This window comes from Maniola jurtina, chromosome 2 (genome assembly GCF_905333055.1).
Source record: "Maniola jurtina chromosome 2, ilManJurt1.1, whole genome shotgun sequence".
Classification (NCBI taxonomy): Eukaryota; Metazoa; Arthropoda; class Insecta; order Lepidoptera; family Nymphalidae; genus Maniola; species Maniola jurtina.
Window position 1 is genome coordinate 17,054,262 of NC_060030.1, and position 26,854 is coordinate 17,081,115.

At 40.4% G+C, this 26,854-nt stretch overlaps 1 protein-coding gene and 2 long non-coding RNA genes across 3 annotated transcripts in view; 2 read left to right on the plus strand and 1 right to left on the minus strand.

Moving 5' to 3' along the window:
• The window catches only part of LOC123870557, an 18,474-nt gene extending 15,393 nt beyond the window's left edge, over positions 1 to 3,081 (plus strand). The window contains exons 2-3 of the long non-coding RNA XR_006797095.1: positions 1,722 to 1,725; positions 3,068 to 3,081. This is a non-coding gene — a long non-coding RNA (uncharacterized LOC123870557). The remainder of the gene's footprint in view (positions 1 to 1,721; positions 1,726 to 3,067) is intronic.
• Positions 1 to 25,031, plus strand: part of LOC123870545 (zwei Ig domain protein zig-8-like) — a 406,654-nt gene extending 381,623 nt beyond the window's left edge. Inside the window, exons 6-9 of the mRNA XM_045913905.1 lie at positions 13,024 to 13,151; positions 19,432 to 19,603; positions 20,392 to 23,033; positions 24,614 to 25,031. Coding sequence (XP_045769861.1) covers positions 13,024 to 13,151; positions 19,432 to 19,603; positions 20,392 to 20,516 — 425 coding nt within the window. The 3' untranslated portion in view covers positions 20,517 to 23,033; positions 24,614 to 25,031. The remainder of the gene's footprint in view (positions 1 to 13,023; positions 13,152 to 19,431; positions 19,604 to 20,391; positions 23,034 to 24,613) is intronic.
• LOC123870552 lies at positions 2,674 to 26,831 on the minus strand. The gene is made up of 5 exons (XR_006797094.1): positions 26,619 to 26,831; positions 23,739 to 23,741; positions 16,366 to 16,372; positions 13,051 to 13,055; positions 2,674 to 2,684 (listed from the first exon to the last, which is right to left on the minus strand). It is a non-coding gene; the product is annotated as an uncharacterized LOC123870552 (long non-coding RNA).
• Positions 26,832 to 26,854: the final 23 nt, after the last annotated feature.

Genomic DNA, 26,854 nt, shown 5'->3' on the forward strand with positions numbered 1-26,854 from the left:
GAACTAACACACCTACTGAACCCAATACTTCACACTATGTTTTATTATAGCAAACTTTGTCCTATATTTTTTTTAATATGCAGTTTTTAAAAAAGCAATCGCCGTGTTTTTGCTGATTTTCCTTGTTAGTGCAGCAGCTGTGCTCAGCGAGGAGCCACACTACCCTTAAGTCAAATTAAAGTATATCCCATTCTACCGCCAGCCCGGCTAGCATGGGGAGTAGATAAAAATTATATCCCCGATTATATCCACTGATTTCTATGACATCAGTGGATATAATCGGGGGATACAATTTTTATCTACTGGCCATGCTAGCCGGGCTGGATGTACCGAGTTGACTAGATGTGTATAGCAAATCAATATTTAGTTTGTATGCGCCGCCACGATCCCGACTAATTCACACAAGTATATAGAGAAGTGATGTCATTTATGCTACGAATATAATAATATAATACAGCAATTATTAAGATTGTGATGCTTGATGAGCTATTTGTGGGGAACGTGAGAGATGCGAATTTATAAAGTTTCTTATCGCTGGCTTCCAATCGTAGCACACTCGTAGCTGCAGCGTAAACGGCTACGAGTGTGCTACGAATTATGTAGGTATGTATGTTTGTATTCTGTGTGTTCCACTGTAGCGGCTAAACTACTGGGCCGATTTAGATGAATGAGGTGTCAATTGATTCGTTGGAAAGCTCCTGGTGACAAGGGCTACATTGGAAAAAATTGACTTAGCGAATGTTACATCCAAAAAAATGGGGGTTTGCAAAAAAAAATTTTTTTGCTATTGTATCGAGTGGGATATCATATGAAAGAGGAAAAAAATTGAGTTCATAAATAAAGTTAAAACACATCGAACGACAGATAAACAATTTTGCAACATCTACCGCTATCTATCGGCAGTTCGCGGTAGTAGGGTTTTAGTGCTGTTTAACTTTTTGGGTTTTACACTTACACATTTTTCGTGTAGAAGCAGTTTAACAGGGCTCTCACCGTCACTCGTTTCATACAATCGTAGTTCCAATTTCATTTGAATATTAAGCAACCAAAGTCCATGAAATTTTGCAGACATATTCTAGAAACTAATATCTGTGTCTGTGGTGTTTTAGATTTTTCTAAAAATATGTAGTTTTAAAATTACAGGGTACTCAAAGATTTGTATGAAAATTTTCAAGACCGCGTAACTTTGAAACCGAATATTTTAACAGAAATCTGGAAAACCACAGACATAGATATTATTAGTTTCAAGAATATGTCTGCAAAATTTCATGGACTTTGGTTGTTTAATATTCAAATGAAATTGAAACTACGATTGTATGAAACGAGTGACGGAGAGAGCCCTCTTAAGGTAAAGCATATATTAAATACTAGCTGATGCCCGCGACTTCGTTCGCGTGGATGTAGGTTTTTTTAAAATTCCCGTGGGAGCTCTTTGATTTTCTGGGATAAAAAGTAGCCTATGTGCTAATCCAGGGTATAATCTATCTCCATTCTAAATTTCAGCCCAATCCGTCCAGTAGTTTTTGCGTGAAGGAGTAACAAACATACACACACACACTCACACACACACACACATACAAACTTTCTGCTTTATAATATTAGTGTGATTTAGCGAGTGACGGCAAAATTTGCCATCACTCGCTTAGTGTCACGTTGGTGCCTCTCAAACTGTACTTACGAGTAAAAAGTTGTTAAAAAGATGAGCATTAGTGTCACAGCAGTTGAGTACGTGTGTCCGGACAGACAAGCGCGCTGATCCCCGCGCACTGCTCGCGGCAGTCGGAAGCGCGGATTATACATACTCGCCGCGCCGACAATACACTACAAGGAATTTACTTCCGCTCGCTTTCAAATAACCCATTTACTTCATACAGCTCTATATTTACTGCTCACGCGTTCCTCTATACAAAGTTGTTACGTTGATTATTCTATTATTTAATAAACGAATATTTTTCTAGTCCGACGACTTTTATAAACTTGGGCTGCCATGTTTTGAAGCCAACTCGGAGGTGTCGTGGAAAATGTTGAAAATCTTTAAAAAGCTTATCAAAGCTTAGATAGCTTGTTTACTGAAATATGTTAGTCGACAGATTCACACCGACAGACAAACGCCTGAAAGTTAAGAATAATAATGTGTAAAATAGCAAATAAACTCCCGACTTTCTTTCAAACGTGATGACTTCAATCAATCAATATGGTGTAGAATGTAGACTATTTTTTTAAAGATTGGATGCCCGATGTACTCTATCGACAACCTCGTGCGATGTCCAGCTTGCCGACTTTGTGGCATCCAAAACCTAAGCTTACATAAGTCTAGGTATCTTAGGATGGAACCTGTGACCTTCAATGGATGAATTAGAGTTCGGTGTCCACTATGAAGCCTTCACGGTACAATGAGCTTGGCAAATCCCTCTACACAATGCAATCGCTACACTGTGTATACACGCTAGTCGCGAAACCACTGTTTAGTTAATCCTTCCGCAGCATCTCAGCCGTGAGTGCAGTTGTTTCCACCCTAGCGCCTGCTGCTACATATAATACATTCCATGCAAGGCTGAACGATTCACATTTAGATCACTAAAATTGTACTATTTTATAAAAAGTATATTATTATTAGAATTATTTTAGATTAAATTATATTATATTAGATTAAAATTATATTATTGATAGAGTACTACCTACTACTATTATTATATTTCCAACCTGCATAGTGAAATTCGAGCTCCTCTTGAGTTCTTATACAAGTCATCCTTATGCTTTTTACAAGCCCCTTTTCTGTACCGTGTTATTCAATCCGCAGCTTCATAATTAACGCATAAATTGGAATTTATAGGGTTTCCGAGCGAGCGAAGATATTCGATCTTTAGAAATCTGACGCTAACATACCTACGCATAATGATGAGAAATAAACGCTCTGATTCCCGATAAGGTGTAGACACCCATCCGGTGTCCGTTTTCCCGGCTACTAACCTTTGAGTATCCACAAAACAAGAGTAAGGAAGGTACGAATTTCCTAGAATAATATGGTCAAATGTCGCCTCATCACTGCTTTCATTTACGATTATAGTCGCGGCGTAATCATATTGTTTTAGGAACTACCTACAATGTGAGCCTTACAATACGACTTCTCAAGGTCACTCGACAGCGGGTGGTGGAGAGAGATATGTTCGGGAAAATAAACAGTTCCGTAACAAAACCAGAAAATAACCGACATAGCTCAACGAGTCCTGAAACTAAAATGGCAATGGATAGGGCACGTAGCTTGAAGAACTGGTAAACGTTGGGGTTCCGAGCTGCTTGAATAGCGGTCTCGCTAGAGCGTTGAACGACCCAACTCTAGGTAAACGGACGATCTAGAACGAGTCGTTGACAACAGGAGCTCTTCTTTCATTTCTTTAGAGATCCTTGCAGGACTCCTTCGTACAGCAGTGGGCGTCTATCAGTTTAAACATGCTCTTAGCGTGAGCAAAGAAAATCAGACCTAAATAAATAAATCTATAGGAAAAGGCTAAACAGTGTTTACTTAAACCGATTGAAAAGTAGGTCCCGTTTATATTTATATATCTGCTGGTGCTCGTGGCAGTGTGTGTGTGACGTGTGTGCCTGGCGCCGCGCCAGCTGCTGCAACCTAACACTTGAGGGCAATCATAACCTCCTTTCACCTCCTCGCGCAATATGTATATGTATAGGGTAGCGGGACTAATCCATACTTATCCATACTTATAATAATGCCTATACATGCGAAAGTGTGTCTGTCTGTCTGCCTGCTAGCTTTCCACGGTCCAACGCTTTAAATGATTTACAACATCCCATTCATACACATGCCCTTAAAACTTTACGCTACTTTTTGTGAGTATAATCGTCTAATTTCTATTCAATCCATTTATGTTATTTATTTTCACACTAACGAATCAAATTTTAATATCTTTTCGTCCATTAACATCATGTAACTTCTTAAGAGCATACATTCAAACCAACAGTCAATCTACGTAGCAATTCAAAGAATGGGTCCGAAGTAACTCGCCAGCGTAGTACGATAAACCCTGAGCATCGCGGACCGGTGAGGTACAACTGGAACATTATTATTAGAGGCAATTTCACGGGCCGGCTGTCAAAGGGCCGGCCGGGGCGCGCGGGGCGAGCGGGGCGAGCGGGGCGAGCGGGGCGCCACTAATAGCCCCCGTCTTCTAATTCAATAAGCGACGCGGGCTACTAACATTATGACGTCTATTTTGGGGCCCGGTAGGTTCCTGGGGCGGAACTACACCTGACTTGCATCCCTGAATAAAGGAGGAAGCTGTAACAGGTTTTTTATCCAAATTAATTTTAACACATATTTCACATCTATCTTCAAAAAGTCCCCGATGTACAATAATTATAACAACTAAAAACATAAGCATAGTTCAAGTGCGCAACATAATGTTACTCGCTGGGAGCGCATCGTTTTTATTCGTACAATCCGAGACACGACTGCGGTTTAAATTAAAATAAACCAGAGCACAACTACGCGTAGCAATTTAAAAGATCGCTGTTCAAATGAGCCACAATATGAGAGTATTAAAATTATTAAAAGTAGAATTTCGAATGAAAATCTTTTCAATATTTGAAGCGGAGTTGAAATAAAACAAACTGGGGATTCAGGAAGGAAGGGAAATAAACAAAGAGCAAATATACAAGTTGGCAGTAACGAGATCATGGAGATTGTAGAGTAGAGAGTAAAATTGCAGAGTACGCCGAGCACGCGCGCTCTGCGGCGCGGGCGCTTCGGCAGAGCGCCGCGCAGCGCTTCAGAGCTTCAGCCACAGATATTGTATTACACAGAGACGTTCGACCAAGCCGTCTAGACAGCAGTCGTGCGGTACTCGAGTGCGGGACAAAAGAGTGATCCAAACTGGCCGTGTCGGCCCCACGCTAGCGAGTCGTCGTGGTCGGCATTTGCCGCGAGATCAAAGGTGTTGCAGTGTTGTGCCTCTTTATTTTGTGCTTCGGTCACCAGGGGATGCAATTATTCAAGATGCGATAGTAATCCATACCTTCATACGAATGCGAAAGTGTGTCTGTCTGTCTGTTAGCTTTTCGTGACCCCACAGTTTAACCGATGAGAAGGGCATAGGCTACTTTTTATCCCGGAAAATCAATGAATTCTTACGGAATTCTTTAAGGCCCATCCACTTAACCAATTTTTTGAAAATTGGTGTAGAGGTAGTTTGCACTCCAAAAATTGACATGGCCGCTTTTTATCCCGAAGAATCAAAGAGTTCCCACTGGATTTCAAAAACCTAAATCCACGCGGACGAAGTCGCGAGATCATGTACTTTCTAATTTACATGTAAAAATTGACAAAATTCATGCGCAAGAATACAATCATAAAGAAAAGCTGCAGATTACAAAAATAAGTGACGCCGCCCTTGTCCGAAGAAATGAGCCACTGACGCTTCGGATGTGTGCGATATCAAACAAAAATCCGTGTGTATAGCGCAGATCAGAAGACGTGCCAATCTCACCTCAGACACGCGCTAAAAGGAAACATGTAAAGAGAACATGACCGCACATGATGGCGCCTGCTCGTGCATACTCCGTGTATGGCAATGTTGGAAATGTACCTAGATAAGGATTTCGTGCTTTACTTATACTTTGTCGTCCGAAATAGCTTTAACAATATTCGCTGCTGTTTTCTACTCAGGAACTTAGAGCCTTAACAGTAAGACTGGGTGGATGTATTATAAAATCAAAAGCCATCTTCCACCGTCGACGGAAAGAAGCTTTGATGGCTACAGGTTCAGCAAACGTTCAAACACCTACGACGCGACCCTCTCTGCTTTTGCTATAAAATATTTTTAATTACTTAAACAAATAAACATTTTTTAATTGATTTTTTTTAAATTATTAATGGATATTTCAACGACCTCCCTGCCACGGAGGCATAAGTGCTGTGGTCTTATTAAGTGGGAGCTTCCAGGTTAAACTTAGCTTCACAAATTGTTGGATTATGTCAATCATTGTGGTTCTCCTACATACTATACTGCAGATTTCTTCGTCTTTTTGAATAGTATGGAAAAGCTCAACACGAAAGAATGAAAATGTTAATATCGTTTACCAATTGACCTAATTCACTCTAGAATATAACCTACAAAGCGTATATAATAGTATTAAACCAGTAGCATCCATTGTAGGCTGGAAAGGGCTCTCGGAGGGATGAACACGATTCGCAAAGTTGAGCAGAAAGGGATTTTTATGTATTCTAATCCGACTTATATGTTCGCCGGACCCTTGCCGTTTTTGAATAGAATTCACGAATTCCGAGTGAACTCCAAGATTCCCTACACACTCGCCAACAGAATTCCAACTTATGCTCCGACCGACGAAAAACATCTAGCTCCCAACAGTATGCAATTTTCTCGCTTTAGTCAATGCGCGCCACCTTACTCTTTCTCATTCTTTCCTTGACCCTCTCGTCTCTTATTCCTCTTCGCCTTTCTTCTCTCTCTTCTTTGTATCCATTTTTACACGATCGCCCGAAAACAGGTGTGTAATGTTTTCAGGATTTCTTTATTCCACCATAACTGTAAAATGGTTTATCGTTAGAATTCTTATATCAGCCCGAGTGACACTGGCTGGCAAGCGGCTATGGACGGGTGCAAAGCCAGCTTTATTGCTGACTGTATAGACTAGATTGGAACGTAGATTCAGGGTGTATGGAGGGCTATACATCGAGGCAGTTTTGCGATACAAGTCAAGTGTCCTCTGTACAAAGTCCATCTATGTCTCGATGATGGAAATATCAGCTCGAATCGCCGCGGGCATTCCGCTTTTATTTGAAAACGTTAGGAATTTAAATTTTTCGCTTTGAAGTGTCACGCTGCTGTAATAGCACTCCGAGGGGAATGTCGGAGCAGTGCGAGAGAAACGAATGTCTTACATGCTATGAACAATGAACATACATACGACCACTACTGCTATACGAATACTATTTTCATAGGTCAGTGTAACAGGACTGTGCATTTCGATGGAATGGTGAAATCACTTCAAATCACCATCATCATCATTTACCCTTCGCCGGCCACTACTGAGCACAAGTCTCCTCTCAGAATAAGAAGGGTCCACACAGTCCTCTAAAACCAAGTGCGGATTGGTAGATTTCACACACCTTTGCGAATATCATGGAGAACCCTTTCGAAAAGAGGGTTGACGTCTTAACTACTAGGCTATCAGCCCTCTTCTTAACAAGGCTATCACTGCTTTAAGTATGGTAATCATTTCTATTATTTTTTTGCTAGCCAAGCAAAAAAACAACATTTATTTTTCAAAACATTTACTTACAAATATAAGATGGTCAAAGTAGGTATTTAGTGGAGTACGTTTTTCTGTTCTTAGTCTATGAATATCAAGCATATCAATTTCTATTACTTCATTACTGAATAACTGGGCTACATGATATCTTTGCGGCAGGAGGATATTAAACATCTATAACAAGTTAATAAGTGAAAAGTAGACATTTCAAACGCAAAAATGTTCTCGCATTCTATCCGAGCCCCGAAGGCGGCCGCTGACAGCAGGCAGGCTGTTGGCGGACAGGGCGGCGGGCGGCAGGGCGGGCGACACACTGTCAGATGAGTGTCGATACCTGCAACCGCGGCGAAGACCCTGTCAAAACATTCCATACTCTGTAACGCGATTTACTTTTGCGAGAAAAATTGAACTTTTGCCTCCAATTGTCGTACTACGAGTTGTTACGTTACAAGAACTCACTTGTGATGGGATACAAAATGTATGATCTCGCACGGAACGCCTTGCTCTAGGTAACAAAGAGCGACAATTAGTATTTGACCCGAGGAGATTAAGTGCCCCTCCCCCACGCTCTACACTTTGTCTAGATTTCCGCCGCCCTGCTACTTAGCCACTAGGTACACACTGAATCTTGAACTCTGTAAGTACACTAATAAAGGAGTATAAGATGAAATGTGTAGTGATAGTGCAAATCCCACACTAATTTGATACAGCGGCAATGTCAACAAGTCAAAATTAAAAAACAGGATTTTTCCGCCAAAATACGAACTAAAATGGCACCGTACAGTCACTATATCGACTTTTTTTTTCAAAAAAAATATAGCCGATATCACTTGGCATGATGTAAGGATTCTAACAATACTCCGCTACATCGAAATCTGTTCAGGCATTTAGAAGTTATGGTGAAATAAAGAAACGCACCATACCTATATGAACCCTGAAAACATTACACTCCTTTTTTGGGCTGTCGTTTAAAATCAAATTTGCGGCAGACGTCATCAAGCAATCTAAAATCTCAAAAGCCAATTAGGAACCGTCATTATCGAGCACTTTGCCGCTCATAACTCGTAACGCTTAGATGCTCGGCACGCGGACACCTCCGCGTCGCTCCACTCCGCTCCGCCGCGCCGCTGCAGCTGGCGCCGCGCCAGCCGCGCTACTCCACCAACCTCCCGATTATGTGTTGCATTCAATTTCTACTCGCTGTGATTCTACACTTACCTAACACATTGTTAACTACCTATTTGGGATTCATGCATTTGTTCCAAAGGTTTAACGTATAGTGTAATTTAGGTAGAATTAGGTAAGCTAAGTTTAAAGTTCTTTCTTCCTTGTCATCGTTAACCAATAGATGCTCACTCCAGCAGCTGGACATAGGTCTCTCCACTCTTGTGAGCTTCCACACGGAGCGATCTTGCCGCTCCTGCATCCAGACTCCTCGCGACTCGTTTGATGTCATTTGTCCAGCTAATGGGCGTCTCACGTCTGCCAATGCTGCGATATTGCCGTTTTAGCACTTTGGGACTCCAACGTCTAACGGTTTTTTGGACTATTTACCCTGCCTTAGAGCTTAAAGACGTCTTCCAAAGCGGCTTTGCATTTTATTAGATTTTTGTTTCCAGGTGAATCATAATATTATAAAACAGGGTGGCTTTTAGGCCAGAAAAATGCCTCCAGATAACCGATTTAAGAAAATGTCGTTATTTCTCCAATAGGTGTATAAAAATGGTTTAAACCGTTTACCGTCGTCCGCAGCACGCACCGCCGCGCCGCCATTCCGCAAATATAAATCTGAGCGGAAAAATCACCAATTCAATAACCTCCCGCAGCTTTTATTCCGACGGCGAGCTTTAAATGTGACAGATGGCGCGCTGCATGCGCTCCATGCCGCTCCGTGCCGCTCCGTGCCGCTCCGAGCCGGCGAGCTGCGGCGGACGGCGAAGCGATCGGATCTCTTGTAGTACAGTTGATTTATTGGCGCGCTGTACAAACGAGTTTTCTAACTCGAGTCGTGTCTATCTTTTATTGATTTTAATTGCCAAATGCCTAAAATTAATTCTGAATTGTGTAAAATATCAGCACGTACCCACTACCAAACTTAATAGCTTTATCTAACCACAAACCTTTCGATTGGTCGACATCTGACACTTCTCAACTCTTGACTATAATAAGGCTAACCGCGCTTCGGATGCGTTTTCGTAAGAATTTGCAAACACGTAGGTACGAATACAAACGAACATTTCATGTGAATATTCATTTTTATGATAATCAGCTGTTGCTTCTTCCAAAAACGTGAAGTCATACGGATGAAATCGCTGAACTAAGCTAGGAAGTAGGAGTCCTTGGACGACAAACAGATCTGATTGAATATCTTTCCAATTCTTCAATAACTTTATTGTTTTGGGAACTGGGGCGAAAACAGTTATTGTGACTTGTGATAGTGTCAGTACCCCAGCAGGGAGCTTCGTCTAAACACCGCTCAGTGTGCGCGTACATCACCGCGGGGAAGCCCGAGCGCCACAAACTCAAAACTCAAGTTCTGTTACTTGTCAGGAAGTTCGTGGATCGCTCAGTGTATCTACGTGGTTTTTTAAATAATCTTCTAAATGAAGTGGCGTTGAGGCGCAAATTATTTCTAACCGACTTCCGAAAAGAAAGGGGTTCTCAATTTAATGGTTTTTTTTTTAAGTAACGATTTAAACTAAGCTTATTTACTAAATAAACTAACAAAGCGGCGCGGCCCGCGGCGGACGGCGGACGCCTTTTGTGTCTGTTCCGTGTTTAGTTTTATAAGCTACTAGACGACTTTGTCCGTTTGGATTTAGGTTTTTGAAAATCTCGTAGGAACTGACCCCAAATAGTCCCTGCCGGGGACATGAAACACAATAGTTCTAGACTTACACGTTTTTGAGAACATTATACAAAACTCTCAGTCCGATGACTACATAGTCCTAACGATGAAGGAAAATGTCATAGAGCTTCTGTAGTCATATCTGTGTTTTCTGACGGGCGTGACTTCCGAAGCTCATTAGGCGACAAATGAAACAAAGAACCAAGCAAACCTGAAATCGATTCACTTTACAGTAAGTTTAACTTGGCACTTGGATGATTCAGTCGTTCCCCGCCCCGCCGCAAAACCTGCCAGTGCTGTAACCGACGACCGCCATTGTTCCCAGCGTGTCGACCGTCAGCGCCAGCTCTCGCCGACTGCACCAACACTTGCGCCATTTAGTCTAATGCAACTGCGTCCTTTGCAGATGCTCTCAATTAAAATGTATAGATTAGAGAACCGTTCCTTCTCAGGGTTTTGTAACCGAAGGATGCCCAATCACACTTCACACTAATATTATAAAGCCGAAAGTTTGTATGTGTGTGTATGTTTGTTACTCCTTCACGCAAAAACTACTGGACGGATTGGGCTGAAATTTAGAATGAAGATAGATTATACCCTGGATTAGCACATAGGCTACTTTTTATCCCGGAAAATCAAAGAGTTCCCACGGGAATTTTAAAAAACCTACATCCACGCGAACGAAGTCACGGGTATCAGCTAGTGGGATATGTAGGAAACTAGATAGGAGCCCAGGAAACTAGATAGTCCTCTCTGGAGGTGCTGGGGAGGTACGCACATAGGCGCCAAGAGGCTCCCTCGGGCTTTTTGGTTATAGAATTAGTTGTTAAGCTAGAAATAAGTACCTACTAACATAGTTTTAAGTGATTTGTCATACTAACACAATTATGGGTCTTATAGCCTGAAATAAAAGTTAATTTATTTATTTTTATTTATATGTATTACAATGGGTGGGTAACTTGAAGCGTTATATTTTGCCTGTGATAATTTAGGATTTCTATGTATTTGCTTTCCCGAGATAAACAGTAGATGTATCCTTCCCCAGTTAGTTATTGAATTGACCAAAATTTCATCAAGTAGTACTAGTGTAAATCTAATAGGTTGTGAAATTGTAATTTTTTGTTCTTTCTTACTTATTAGTGCAATAAAGTAGTTTCGCGAGTAAAATCGTGGATCCTCGCTAGTGTTGATAAATAATAACACTAGGTGATAGGAGCGGCGCCGCGTCAGTTAAGTCCCTGTTTTATGACGTCATAATTCCACGGGCGCGCGGGGCGGGCGGCGCGGCGGGGCGGGGCGGGGCGGGCGGGGCTGAAAGAATGGAGCGTCATTAAGAGCCACTTTGCGCAGCAAATTGTTTTACATTACATTCGGTAACGTCTGGCACGAGCCTCGGTAACGCGCTACAGTTATCTATTGTTTTACCTACATTGAGAAAGAAATCTTACGTCACTTAAGCATTGCAGTTTAAAAAAAATTAATATCTATATAGATTTTAAAATTTGTCCACGAAACATTCACGAAATTCATACCAGCAGTGCTGGCTTTAACGCAGCAATCATGCGGTGCAGGCTGCAGGGTGTTGGGGTCCCCGGGCGCTGCTGGCGACGCCTCCGAGGAGCATGCCTCCATTGCGGTGATACTTTAGTCTTTCAAAAATCCAAAATGTCATGGTATTAGCATACCAGAAGTGAAACTCAATAAAAATATAAGAATGAATAAATACAACCCTTATTGCTTGATTAAGGCTTGATACTCAACAAAACTAAGTTAGTGCAATAAATTACAAATTGATATAACACGTCCGCACGCTAAGATCGACCGAACCAAAGTGAGCAGAACTCTCGCAGGCCATTCAAAAGATAGGTTTCCGAGGTGGCGCTACGATCGCGGCCCTAAAAACATTACCAACAGATGTCACGTCACTTCCGTTCAAAAAAAGCGGCAAACACAAGTCCGATAACAATGACGGCGCAACGCTAACAGCAAACTACAAGCACCACCAACAAGCGATATACTAGAACCCGAGCCGCGTAGCCAGTTGAAAACATCACCAAACACCAAGCACCGGAACGCGTTTGAATGGCAGGCAAGCTAAACGCTGTGTTAGCCGATGCTTGCATGTTGTTTGTCGCAAGCGTCTGACGCCAGCATTACCTTAAGTAGGTATAGGTTTAGTAACTTCCATAGATATCGGTATGTAAGAAACGCAAATGTCATGTTAGTGCTAAAACAAATTACGAGACATTTCACCGCGATTAATAGCCTCATCCGGTGACAGAAGGGCTGGCTCACTTTTTGCGCAACGGATCAGCCTGGCTGTCCAGCGCAGAAATGCAGTCAGTATTCTTGGCACCATTCCATGTGGGCATGATTTTTATAATAATTAGATGACGTTAGCTTAAGTTATTTCTAATATTTTCAATTAAAAAAAAAGACAAGTGTGGACTACTTACAAAACTAATTGCTTCAACTAACTTTGTCATTCAGAAATTCGTCAATAATCTCAACTTAATAAATGTTTTATACATTGTGTAAAATTACGCACTATGGTAAATCTGAAGATTATTCTAATCACTAACCATAATTACTATGATACGAAAGCGTGTCTGTTTGTTGGTTTGTCCTTCAATAACGTCGCAACGGGTTGACGAGACTCTGTATATAGTAGTAGTAGATATAGTTATTAGACCTGTAGAGTTACATAGGCTAATTTTTATTCCGGTAAACCAAAGAGTTCCTACGGAATTTAAAAACATCTATCCAATGAAATGACAGACAGCTAGTCACATTGCAAAAGCTTACACTCGATTCCATAAAGAATTTCTGTATGTAACGCAACGTGTGAGCTGCCAGCCGGTAACGGATGGGTGTCGCTGTTGCAGTGCCGTCGGCGCGCATCCTGGGCGGACCCGACCTGCACGTGGACATGGGCTCCACCATCAACCTCACCTGCCTCATCCAGTTCAGCCCCGAGCCGCCCGCCTACATCTTCTGGTACCACGAGGACGAGGTGAGCGGACGCAAAGTATGCATTCCACTCCTTCCTACCACACCTACTAAACTTTCCTCGGCTGACTTAAACTAAACCTCCTCAGTCCTCACTCTGCGAGAACAACCGATGATAATGATGAATCATAGAAACCTTCTCGGAGAAACTCGTAAGCGACGTCATTCGACCATTCGACCGGCGCTTTAGATCTTCTGAAGTTAGATTTTTATTTCTATAATGATTTCATTGTCAGTTCGCGGTAACAGGGTCGTATGGGTCGCGTGTAGTGCGTCTCTCACGTATTTCAGCGAGAAGCTTCTGGTTTACCTTTTAAGTCGGCTAAGGAGAAATAGATTATTATACTAGCTTTAAAACTGAGCTCAAAACCGCGATACAAATTCACATCGAGAAAATGAATCCAGCGCTGGGAGACTTGCGACGCGAATCTTGCCACAAGTACGCTATAACGCATCCATCGTTTCCCCAGGTTGTGACGTCCAGAAGAAGTCTATTGAAAGTATATATTAAAATGATACTGAACTAAAATATACTTCTAGCTAGGACGTCACAATATGGCGGACACAATTCCCCTTTCTTAGTTTGAACGTATTTTATCAAGCATTGCAACTTTTACCAATGGGTCGTCTCGTCGCGGTTTTGAGTTTTAGACTTAAAAAATTAATCTGCGACATACGGGCGTGTTGAAATGCGCCCCGCGTTTGTTATACACACAGCGTTATGATATCTCAAGACCAGGGACAAATCAAATGGAACTACGCGAAGTGTCCGTGGAGACAAGTGTGCGATTTTTCGCAAGATTTGACCTTGGCCTAACGAATGTGTGTGCGCAGTGATACGAATACACGGTACTGGTGTAGAGTACACGTGGCACTTGATACAAAGCCAAGTGGCATTATGTAGTACACAGAAACCGTTGAGTGTTATGCTATGAAACACTACACTTTGGATTTCAATCCGTTTTTATATCGCAGCTTAATTTTTTAAGGCCAAATTATGTAGCAACTGTTTTAGCTTACGTGATGAGACGATAAGAATAGCGAGGACAGACATACTCGGTAATAATACTTACCTAGAATGTTTGACCTCATTCATTAATCTATGTTACTTCTATCTCGTCCAAAAACGAAGGAGTTTTATCCATAAGTAGATTCTTAACAAGTACAAATGAGTCTTTAACAATTTCAGATATTGAGGGTACACGAACTCACCCATTAGTTTATGAACTCTGAACTCCCATCGTTTTAAAAAGCGAAAGGGTGTTCTTAACAAATACAAAATATGAGTCTTCATCAACGGAAACAATGTTATACACGAATACTACGTGGAACCACTATATAGTAAGTGTTCAAATAACAAAAATGTTGCAAAAAGCAGTTGCACTCGAACCCAGGAGAAATTATGCCACACGACTCAAATTCACCGAAGAGTTCGTTTAAACAGTAAAACGTGCCCTACCCTGCAAACACAAACTTTCTTATTAAAAAAAAAACCCGCATTTACTCGTTCGAGGAGCTCGCAAGTTAAATTAAAGTCAAGAACTTGCGGGACGTATAAATTGAAACTGCGGCGAAATTGTGTAAATGAAGGTCTTAAGCATTGTGACTCCATCTTCATCACAGCGCGCCAGCACTGTCGCTGTGTCAACCTCTCACCACACCTACTAGTTATATACTATAACTAGGTACAAGCGCAAGTAGCTAGGACGTTATAATATCATCCTGTTAGCCCATTTCCATTCCATTCCATTCCAACAGCCTGTATGCTGGATGCATACAGGCTGTTGGACATAGGCCTTTCCAAGAGCGCGCGCTCCATTGGTCCAGCGGGCTGGAGGTCGTCCCACACTGCGCTTCCCGGTACGCGGTCTCCACACCAGAACACGTCTGCCTCATCGGCCGTCGGTTCTGCGACAGACATGACCTGCCCATTGCCACTTCAGCTTGCTAATCCTTTGAGCTATGTTACCCCAGACCCCATATCTTAAGTTGGTATAAATAAGGTCAAGAGAACATCTCAAGCCAACCACTAGGCCTCACCACTTCGACATACAATATTTCAACGTACTCCTATAATTCAAATCCCAAGGATTACAAGCTTGAGATTTGTCATGTAGATTGTCTCCGTAACATAAAACTAAGAATGGATTTTGAGGTCTCTATAAAACTATAAATTAAAATACAAAGTTTATTCATAAACTTCGTATTATCTGATAAAATTAATTAATCGTGGTATTAGCTAGCACGCGCTGCATTCAAAACGTGTCGCATGCAAATAAGTTATTCCGAACGGCGTACTTCATTAGTATTACAAATTCAAATGTCGTCAGTAAACACCCCCCTTCCCCCCCCCCCTTCCCCCCCCCCCACTGCGAGAGAAAAGAGCAATGCATATTGTAACTGAACTAACGGGGTCCTAAAAAACTCTACCCTATTTTTCCTTCGGATCTTTCTAAAGATTATATTTTAAAACAATTTCTTTAAAGTGGCACGTGTATCGTATAGCGGTAGGACCCTTTGTGATGTTGTGTCCATAATAAACCAAGAACTTTTAGAGCGTCGGAAATAATGAGTTCATCAGACTTAAACGACTTTACGGAGTTCAAGTATTGAAAATGTGTGATTGTGTATAACATCTCCCATGCATTCGGTCCGGCAAGACTATTGCCAGTGCGTACTTAGTTCGAGTATTGAAAGTGTGTTGTTTGTGTATGAATATTTATTTAGCATTTGGTATGGTGAGACAAGTGCTAGTTCGAGAATTAAAATGTGTGTTCCGCATAGGAACGCATTAAAATATGAAAGGATCATGAGACTGCTCTTACAAGACAACACTTCACATAGAGCCCTACTTATTAGACGTGTGTGTGTGAGTGTGCTTCTTCCTTAGGAAAGGAAGAAGTTGTGTGCGGCATCATTCACTCCAGTTGGCGTAAAAGGGGTTTAGAGTGAATGATGGTACGTAGCTCCACCACGCCACGTACGGTGAGCTTCTGCCTTCCCTTGGTATCCCATCGTCATACTGGGACCCTCGATAAATCAAGAGATCAATATGGCACATAAAATACCAATGAACAGTAGCTCCCCCCCCACACACGTCATCATCCAAATAAACAGCGCAGCGTATGCAAGCATACTTTAGGAAGTGGTGCGTGCCACTTATGATCCCACGTTGCAGCCGAAGCTGAAATAGCATTTTTATAGTGGTGCCCTCCCACTACAGACCTGTAATAGGTTTCAAGGACGGGTCAGACTCGCTGCGGGAATATCCACAGGCCTTAACCCAACCTTCAGTATATAATTGCATTAGCGTAATTTTGTATGGGTATGTTATTAATATTGGGTAACCACCACAAGGCGGTTAAGTATTCCAACAAATGTCAGAATACAAACAGAACAGCAGCATTACCTGCCCTCTGTGGTCAGTCTGTTATTAAAGCACATTAGAATCATCTCAGCAAAGGATTCACAAAGCGCCTAAGACACTAGGGCTCTCCTCAGTTAGGATTGACAAAGCATCAAAGGCACCAGGGTTCTCCCTCGCATAAGTTTCTTCCAACGCGCTCTGTCATATGTCAGATAGTTAATATCACCGAAAGCCATCTCAAGCAAAGATCACCGAACATCCGGAGGACACGCGGTTCTCCCCGCCTGAGCAGCCACGTCGTCAACAGTTCAAACATAAATCGCTTTTAGATCTTAGGAGGTATCGCCCCTATATAACAAATATATCTGTGTAATTAAAGTGGTCCCTTCTATTCGAGTGTTTGCTTAGAATGTTTCTCTCCAAACACCAACTTGGTCCGAGTCTCAACTCAGTATTCTTTAATATAAACTTTATGTATCGCCCCAGTACAGAATTTAAACAAATTAATTATCTCCACGCATTACGACGTCCGCGCAGGCACCGCCCGCCGACGCAAATGCACGCGGTCCCGCTGTGCGAGCTACTTCGTTCACGTTCTGATTTCGACTCTGCTCCGAGCGCTACGACGCCCGCGCACACATCACTCGCCAACGCAATTCGACCGCGGTCGATCGCGTCTCTGCATCACCGACGTGCGAAACGGTGTTTGCCTCTTTTCGAAAATTCAAAAATTAATTTTATGTTTGTATGTGTAAGTACATCTCTACAAGTATTCACTGACCTGATTTTGATAAAATTGAAGTAAAAATTTTAATACAATTTTTTTTTTTTTTTTTTTTAAATATTATTTTGGTAACACTTTGGTGTAAAATGTAGGGTCGTTACAATATCGAGTTACGCGACAACTCGCATCGCGCGAATTAATAGCCAATCCAAACTGAGCGGCAATTAGTGTCAATGGCAAAGGTGTCATGAATGGAACTTTGAATGGTTCGAGAACTTATCTGGCTCCTACTCTATAGAGGATGCTATGCTGCAACAGAGTTTGAAACAGCACTTTGCATTGCACGCTTCAACTGTTATTGAATTGCGTTATATAAAGTGTGTCTTTCGGAAAGTAGATTCTACTGAGAAGAGCTATTAACAGGGCTCACTCGTCACTCGTTTCCACTCGTTTCATACAATCGTAGTTCCAATTTCATTTGAATATTAAGCAACCAAAGTCCATGAAATTTTGCAGACATATTCTAGAAACTAATATCTGTGTCTGTGGTGTTTTAGATTTTTCTAAAAATATGTAGTTTTAAAATTACAGGGGCTCAAAGATTTGTATGTAAATTTTTAAGACCGCGTAACTTTCAAACCGAATATTTTAACCGAAATCTGGAAAACCACAGACATAGATATTAGTTTCTAGAATATGTCTGCAAAATTTCATTTACTTTGGTTGCTTAATATTCAAATGAAATTGGAACTACGATTGTATGAAACGAGTGACGGAGAGAGCCCTCTTAAGAGATTGACTGATAGCGGTACGTCAGGTACGTGCGAACATCCATGGCGTGCTGCGACGCTGGCAGGAGACAGGAGACGCTGCTGACACTGTATGTGTCAGAGGACTCGGGCCTCACTTTTGAGAATAAAAAATTGGCAATAATTAAGCATGACAAAAATGTTGTACATACATTCGTGTATCAACATACACGATATAACTATTAAAGTTATTCAAGATTCTTTATATGGTGCTATAGTTTTGATTTATTTGTATTTGGTGCGGGCACTATATAATTCCTTCCCTACAATTTCTTAAACTTACTGGAAATTTAATTTAACTTGTGATCTGCAAGGACTGCAAGAGAATTTAGGATTTTATCAAAAAGTTCATCAAGAAATTGACTTATTTAGGGTACGTTTTGCTATTTTGTAGTTATATAATAGTGCAAGATCCCAGGACCGCCAGACGTTTCTTATTTTCCGCAAAATAAAACATAATGTGTGGAACAAATAGTATTCGTATGTACCTGCGTGCGCATATCTGATAGCTTGTACTCACTACTGACGTTGATAGAATTTGACCCACTTGAGTGTTAATAGTGTAAATTAACTACCTTATTTTAATGGTCAATTTTGTCAATGGATCGAATTAGGGATGGAGCGATAAACGTAGGTACTGTATTAAATAAGAAAATATTATCGCCAATACAACAACATCTGATAATAACTCTTTCGAGTATAATATACAAATTACACAGTTTCTTCTATTTTAGCTAAAATAGAATCAAGAGTAATGGCAAGTACTTAGGTGTAGAAATAAGTTATATTTAATCATAACTTTTAAACTGTATTGTCAAAATATGCGAGCTGTAACAGTAGCCGATGCATAATATTAGTAGCAATGGTTTGTGAGCCCTGTAATCACGTGGTAATACACTATCTCACTAGGACACCAGTGGCGGCGCAACCACCATCTTCCGTCCTACCATCAAAATGTATGGAGGAAAATGTATATCACCTGGCGCTCGTTGGTTGCGCAACCAATTTGGTGGCAGCAGCTGAGATCACCCCCTGGTGCCACTAACTGTATAGAGCTCCCTCACTCAACCATCAGGAATGCTCCTCCTCACGCTGTTCGTACGTGACGATGTTATTCCGCGTGTACATTGTTGATGTGAGGTGATCGTTTTCACCACGATGTCTGCTCTGGTGTTTCTCATTTGGAAGCTCGAGATACGACGGTGGCGCAACCAAGGGCGCTACCATGGTGTTCCAGTGAGATATTGGCCTAAAACAGCCTAGTTTTGACGTCGCCCAGCGTCACGACTCACTGCCGAGTCTGCGACGCCAGCGCGGTCGGTTACAGCTCGCACGGGGGCTCAGCACGAGCGCGGTGTATGAATGTGCGCGGGTGTGTCTGAAGCAGGTGATATCGTACGACTCGTCGCGCGGCGGCGTGTCGGTGGTGACGGAGAAGGGCGCGGCCACCACGTCGTACCTGCTGGTGCAGGACGCGACGCCCGCCGACTCCGGCCGCTACTCCTGCGCGCCCTCCAACGCCGAGCTCGCCGCCGTGCGCGTGCACGTGCTCAACGGTACGAGACCTTCACTTCGCACTACCTCGACCGACATCGACAGAGCAAGATCCCAGTGCCACCAGACGTTACTTATTTTCAGAGAAACAAAATCTGTGGGATAGAGTAATGTCAGTGTGTACTTTTAACACACGCATACGAGTATCTGCTAACCTAAGCCGGCGGTACGTTACAAATACACACCAAAACTACTCTATCCCATACATTTTGTTACTCAGAAAATAAGTAAGAACTGGCGGGCCTGGCAACTTTGATGATGACCGATTCTTTTCGAGCATTGATTGCACTTTACGCTGCTCCTGTAGCCTCTTTACGAATGACGACATATTGGAAGCGTGACGCTGAGGAGCTGGACCGTGGACACCTCGGAGCGATACACACGGGCAGCAATCACGTGCGTCTGCGCGCACTTTGTCATCATTTTGTGGCGCGTCACGATTGACGAGTCCTACAGGTACCACGAGTCTAAAATTGACCGCTTCTAACGGATTTCCCTTCCTTCAACCAGACCAGGTGAAACACAGAAAAGAAAATGTTAATGCAAATCATTAGGACATAAGTGGGTATCTATGAGATTTTAACTAAATTAGGAAAAGTTAACAGTCCAGAATTTCGACACAAGTTCCTGCAAAAGATTCTGAAGAAGCTTCTGAAGAAGCTGTATCAATCATTAGTACAATACAATCTCAATCGCTGTTCTGCTGAATTTATGGTATATTCAATGCAACAATGCATTTTAACAAACAGCAACTGTTTATAACGTGTGACGTGTGGTTGTGGTGCGGCAGGCGAGCGGCCGGCGGCGATGCAGACGGGCTCGGCGGGGCTGTCCGACAGCTGGCGCTGCGTGCTGGCGCTGCTGGCGGCCGCGGCGCTGCACGCGCGCCTGCGCGCCGCGCTGCTCGCCAGCTGATGCGGCGCGCCAGGCGCCGTGTGCCAGCTGCCATCATCTCCTACCACATTTTATCCCAAGGAAACTTAGTTTTCGATTAATTAAGTACCAATTAATTCATTCATGAGTGATACTCTCATGTTTTTGAAATACAAATACCGGCAAAACATTCACACGAATTCAGATATAATTTGGTGAACGTTTGGTAACGAAAATAATAACAACTGAGCTCTACAAAATGCTAGCAAGACATTTTTGTGACAGTTAAAGATAAAATAATTCTAATCATGTTCATTGTATTCTATTTTTATTTAGAAAGAAATTCATCATTGAAAATTATTGAAAAATGTTGTCAAAATTCTAATGAACACCATTCGTAGGTACATCCTCAGTAAGTTTTCTATGGCAGGGACATCGTTCAATATTTTGTAATTATAAGTGATATAACACAGAACACGTGCATGATTTGCCGTTATTTATATTGAAGTACTAACAAATAAGATTTTTACGAGCGAGGACCGTACGGATATATTGTCTTGTCACTGTAAATGATGTGCGTCCCACTCCAGCAGCCTGCTCTCTGACGCCGCGTCGTCGCCGCCCGTCTGCGCTACTCCGCTTATTCATTGGTGGTTATGAAAAAGACTGTGATTCATTCTTCATCACATCCTAGTAGGCAGCATATAACTAGATTTAAGTATATAATTTTTGTTTTGCTGATTTCTCCCGTCTCTATTAACGCCCAGTGCTGTGCGCCGACGAGTGACGTATGGTTACGTAGTTTAAACTAGTTCGGATAGTTAGATGGCGTTTATTCTTTTCTGATCCTGCGGCCGACCATTAAATTGTACAGCTCACTACCTCCTTACAACTTATATCTAAATAGGTATTGTGTCTTTGAAAAAATGAGTGTATGTGTACAAAACGACGGGTGGCGCGCGGGCAGAGACTCACATTGACGTCACTCGCTCCCCTTACACTGTAAATACTATTTTGTAATAAGAAACGAGTTTGTATACATACTGATCGCAGTAAGCGTATTGACAGGTTAACTGACGCATCGGATACGTTCTTGTGTGAAATGAAGCGTCTTTACAAACACTATTCACTATTATAAAAATGTGTAGGTAGTTCTTGAGAGTAACGGCCGACTCAGTGCAACAAACTGCAGCGGAACCTTCGAACACTTCTCGTTCCGGCTCTAGGCAGATTCATTTTACGCCTTGCATGGGTGGGCTTGAACGGTCAATACATTTGCACCCCAGTGGGGAGATTCACTAACTTAATGTTCAACACTGAATGGTAGCCACCGAGATCATTTGACATTGGTTGGTTCTACATTGATGGTTTGCTGAGTGATATTAAAATATTTTTCCGTGGGAAACCTACAATGGATTGAACATGAATGTAAATGAGCTCGGTGGCTATCGTTCAGTGTTGAACACTGAGTTAGTGAATTATCCGACAAATCGGAAAAGTTTATGGTCCGAGATCCCAGGGCCACAAGACGTTACTTATTTTGTGAGAAACAAAACGTGTAAACGTGTATTATGAGTAGTGTTAGTGTGTACTTGTAACACGCATATTTGCGAGCTTGTGCCGACGCGGACGGCCAATGCAGATATGAGCTGCTAAAGATGCGTATAAATATTAAGTACTTACTTTTCTTAAAGTCTGGGTGCTGATTTTTGTGTGTATTTTTTGGTTATCATAATATGAAAATTACGACTCAGACCATAAGTAACATTAAATATTATGTTATTTTTGTGCGCCTGGCAGAATTACGGCCAACGAAAAGTGTCTGGCAGTATTGAGCATCATTACATAAAAGTCAGCATTTAGATTTTAAGAAAAGAGAGTAATGTGTTTAGTAGGTGTACCTTTAGCAGTTGATACCTTCATATTGACCGTCGGCACAAGGTAGTAGATATGCGTACGTTATTAGTATGCACTAGCCTACTCTATCACACACAATTTGTTTCTCAGAAAATAAATAAGTCTGCCGGTCCTGGGATCTTACGATTATCACATTTGTGTCATCCTACCGCGATGATAGTTCAAGCATAGAGTCAGTCAAACATTTTGTATATTGTAAGAGATTAAATAAATCGAGAATAAATAATTGTATAAAATAGTTAGATAAGTGATATTTAGATTTAGGAAATAAATTACTTGAAGACCCCATTTATATTAAGTTCATCAATGACTTATTACGTATTTTACCTTTTATCACTAAAGTTATCCCGACTCAGTAATTAATTTAAAGATACGTCCCACTACCTGCTTACATATTCTTTATTATTAGATGAATTGAATGATAATTTATTCGCTATAAAAAATACATTGTCGTTATACAGCAGATTATTTAGGGAATTCAACATTAACTAATTAATGTACCTACTGTGAACCATTTTTCGCACTTTAAGAATTCAGCCTGTCAGAATTGAGTTTAACTCTAAATTATCTTAAGTGTAACTGGTTAACACACTTTAGCGGTGGGTAATATCGACATTATCATCTATCGGATTGAGTTGCTGGGTTCGCAAATTCAAATTCAAATTCAAATTCAAAATGTTTTTATTCAATTAGACTTTTACAAGTTCTTTCGAATCGTCAAAAGCATCTACCACTGGTTCGGAATGCCTTTCCTACCGAGAAGAACCAGCAAGAAACTCGGCGGTTGCTCTTTTCAAAGATTTGATATACAATATTATGCCATGTATAAAAGCAATTGAAGTCCTGCGCATTGCTGGAGCGAATCGAAGTTCAAATCCACGCTTTTTTATCATTTACATAATCTTCGATAGTATAATATGCTTTTCTCAAGAGCATATTTTTAATAGATTTTTTGAACCTGTGTAAAGGCAAGTCCAAAATTGACTGAGGAATTTTGTTATAGAAGATTATACCCATTCCCACAAATGACTTTTGGACCTTCCTGAGACGGAGTGTAGGAGTCGCAAGCCTGTTACGGTGTCTAGTCAGCCTGTTGTGTAGATCGCCAACCTTCTTGTAACTAAGAATATTTTGTCTTACAAAAATTATGTTGTTGTAAATATATTGAGAGGCTACGGTAAGGATACCTATTTCCTTAAATTTTTCTCGAAGTGAATCGCGTGGTTTTAAGTTATAAATTGCGCGTATTGCCCTTTTTTGTAATACAAAAATTCTCCCAATATCTGCCGCTCTACCCCATATTAAGATACCATAAGACATAATACTATGAAAATAAGCAAAATATACTATCTTTGCGGTCTCCACGTCAGTTAATTGTCGAATCTTTCTAACCGCGTAAGCAGCAGAGCTTAGTTTGCCAGCAAGAGTTGATATATGGGTGCCCCATTGCAGCTTCGCATCTAAGGTTATCCCCAAAAATGTAGTAGTCTCTTCTATTTTCAAAATATCATTATTTATCATTAAATTAATGTTACTTGTGTTCTTGGTATTGGGCAGTGCGAATTCAATACACTTAGTTTTTTTTGCATTTAAAAGTAGATTATTTACAGTAAACCAGTGAGTTACCTGAGATATGGCACCATTTATATCGTCAAAATTGTCCTTATTTCTATCGACTTTAAAAATCAAAGACGTATCGTCAGCAAATAGTACGATATCGCAAATATTTTGGACTACATATGGTAAATCGTTTATGTATACTAAGAACATGAAAGGACCTAGAATAGAGCCTTGAGGAACACCCATTAGTGAGGCTGATCCGGATGACTTCACATCATTCACACATACAGTTTGTATACGATCGCTAAGATAGGACGCAATGAGACCAAGCGCAGTGTCTTTGATTCCATAGTGGCTCAATTTAACTAAAAGAGTCTCGTGCTCAACGCAATCAAATGCCTTGGATAAATCACAGAAAATACCAATGGCATTCTGTGACCCCTCCCACGCATTGAATATATGCTTTAACAGCATTGCGGCCGCGTCGGTTGTTGATCGACCTTTAGTGAAGCCATACTGTTCAGAATGGAGTAGCTTATTTAAATTGAAATGCTGAAGCAGTTGGTTGAGCATGATTTTCTCAAATATCTTGCTCAGTGTTGGCAAAATTGAAATTGGCCTGTAATTGTTTGGGTCACTTTTGCTACCCGATTTAAAAAGAGGTATCAATCGCATCCTTGGACAACCTCGAGGGAAAGGCACAAAGTCACCCTTTAAACGTTTGATTGCTGTGGTGTCTGTAATACGTTGAACTAAACTTATTCGTTATGTTCCATTAGAATAAATAATACGAGTATTTGTTCAAAGTTATCTTATAAGCATAAAGATAATTATTTATTTGTAACTTTAATTACCATAAATGAAAATAACGTCGTTCCTATTTGGAATTATTTGTAATTATTATACATCAGTCCGTGGAACTAGGATAATTTTTTATGACTTAAGTAATTATTTTAGCCCTGATGAATTAAGGTTTAGATCATAAAAAATGTACAATACAATTTTTTATTTAAATATCTATTTATTTCTGATTTATAAAGTTTCGTAACGACGACATCTTGCTCTTATTTAAAAAATATAATTATAAATGATTGTGAAAATTGTACCTATACTTACCTACTTAATTATTATTTTTATAAAACATAAGTGTTTCGAGATGTTAAGTAATTATATAAACACACCCTCATATTATTATATTAGAATATAATATTATGTAATAAAATATATAGAGAAAAAGTTAAATTATTATTGAAAAATTCTAAATACCTTATAGGAAAAGTGTCGTAAACAGTTTCCTCGTTAACAGTTTTTGTAAAAGAATTTCTTAATCCTTCAAGGATTAACTTTGACGTGGTCTTAAATTAAAAGAGGATTAGGTGCTTCAAAAGTATTTTTTATCTTTAAGAAGGAGATTACTCTATCTGAATCACAGTGCATATTAAGTTGCTAAAATGTTATGCAATGATTTTGTCCTAACGAAGACAAAATTGACAAAAATATTTAGAAACATTAATTGTTTGTTAAGGAACGTGTATTATTGGTCCGAGATCCCAGTATCGCCATACGTTACTTATTTTCTGAGAAAAAAACATGTGTACCTAATAGAGTAGTGTTAGTGCCTAGTTTGACTGTAGGTACAACAACTTGTTTTACAGCTAATTGCTGAAGGCGCGTAAAAACTAATAACATTACTCACTTTTCTTACCGCCAGAGTGCATGTTTATGTACATTTCCTGAATAACATCACGATGCATAATGATATATGAGATTATAAATTATGTTATTTTCTCGCGAGCTTTAATGCGTCTGGCAGAAATCACTGCTGACGGAAAATGTTTGGCAGTATTGAATAGTAACAGTCTTCTGTAAAATATACTTAAATATGTACATTAGGAATATGAGCAATGTCTTGCATAGGTATCTTTAGCAGCTGATACCCATAAATTGGCAAACAGCACAAGTTAAAATTCAAAATTCAAAATATTTTTATTCAATTAAACTTTTACAAGTGCTTTTGAATCGTCAAAATAATAATCTACCACCGGTTCGGAATGCCGTTAGCACATACACGCATGTTTTTTATAGAATTTAATAGTAGGTGCACTAACACTACTCTATCCTGTACATTTTCTCTTAGAAAAGAAGTAAGGTCTAGCAGTTCCGGGATCTTGCTGTATAAAACAAAACATTGAAATCTTGTAATCGTTGTAATGAGAAATAAAGCAGTGCATTTATCAGTTTATTTTTATTATTTTCATACTCTAACAATTCCTTAACGTACGGATACGGATAGTGTAAGGAGCGTTCCCACAAACATCCAAAGTTATGTCTGTTTTTTAATGAGACGAGATTTACTATTATATTTGAACTGTAGTCGATTCAAGAATTTCACCTTCACACTTCTCTGTACTGATTCGCATTTTGTATATTATGTATTGAGTAGTGTACTGAGTAAGTAGTGAGTATAGTGCGTAGAGAGAAGCAACTCGGCATACCTATTTGCTGTATGGTAGTACCTATCATGACAAAAGTAACATTCAGTAGATACAGAAAACAGTACTTTTGTCATATAGAGCACAGGATTTCATTCTCAACGCACTATAATTGCGATTTTGAAGTCAGAGAATGGGAAACCTTCAGACGTAGCTTTGGATGATTTGACTGCACTGGTGAGCTCATCGAGGTGAAGGCGAGACGTTGTATAGCATGATATTGTACATATTATAATGATAATAATAGACAAGTTTTACAATAAATTGGTTTAAGTAGAGAAGAACACTTAAAATTATTGTATAAATACGGAGACTATGTATGTAAAACATGAAACTTTATGTATACATGAATCGAATAAGTTTGTTTTCAAATAAAATATTTAATATTTAAAAACGTTATTTTATTCCTCT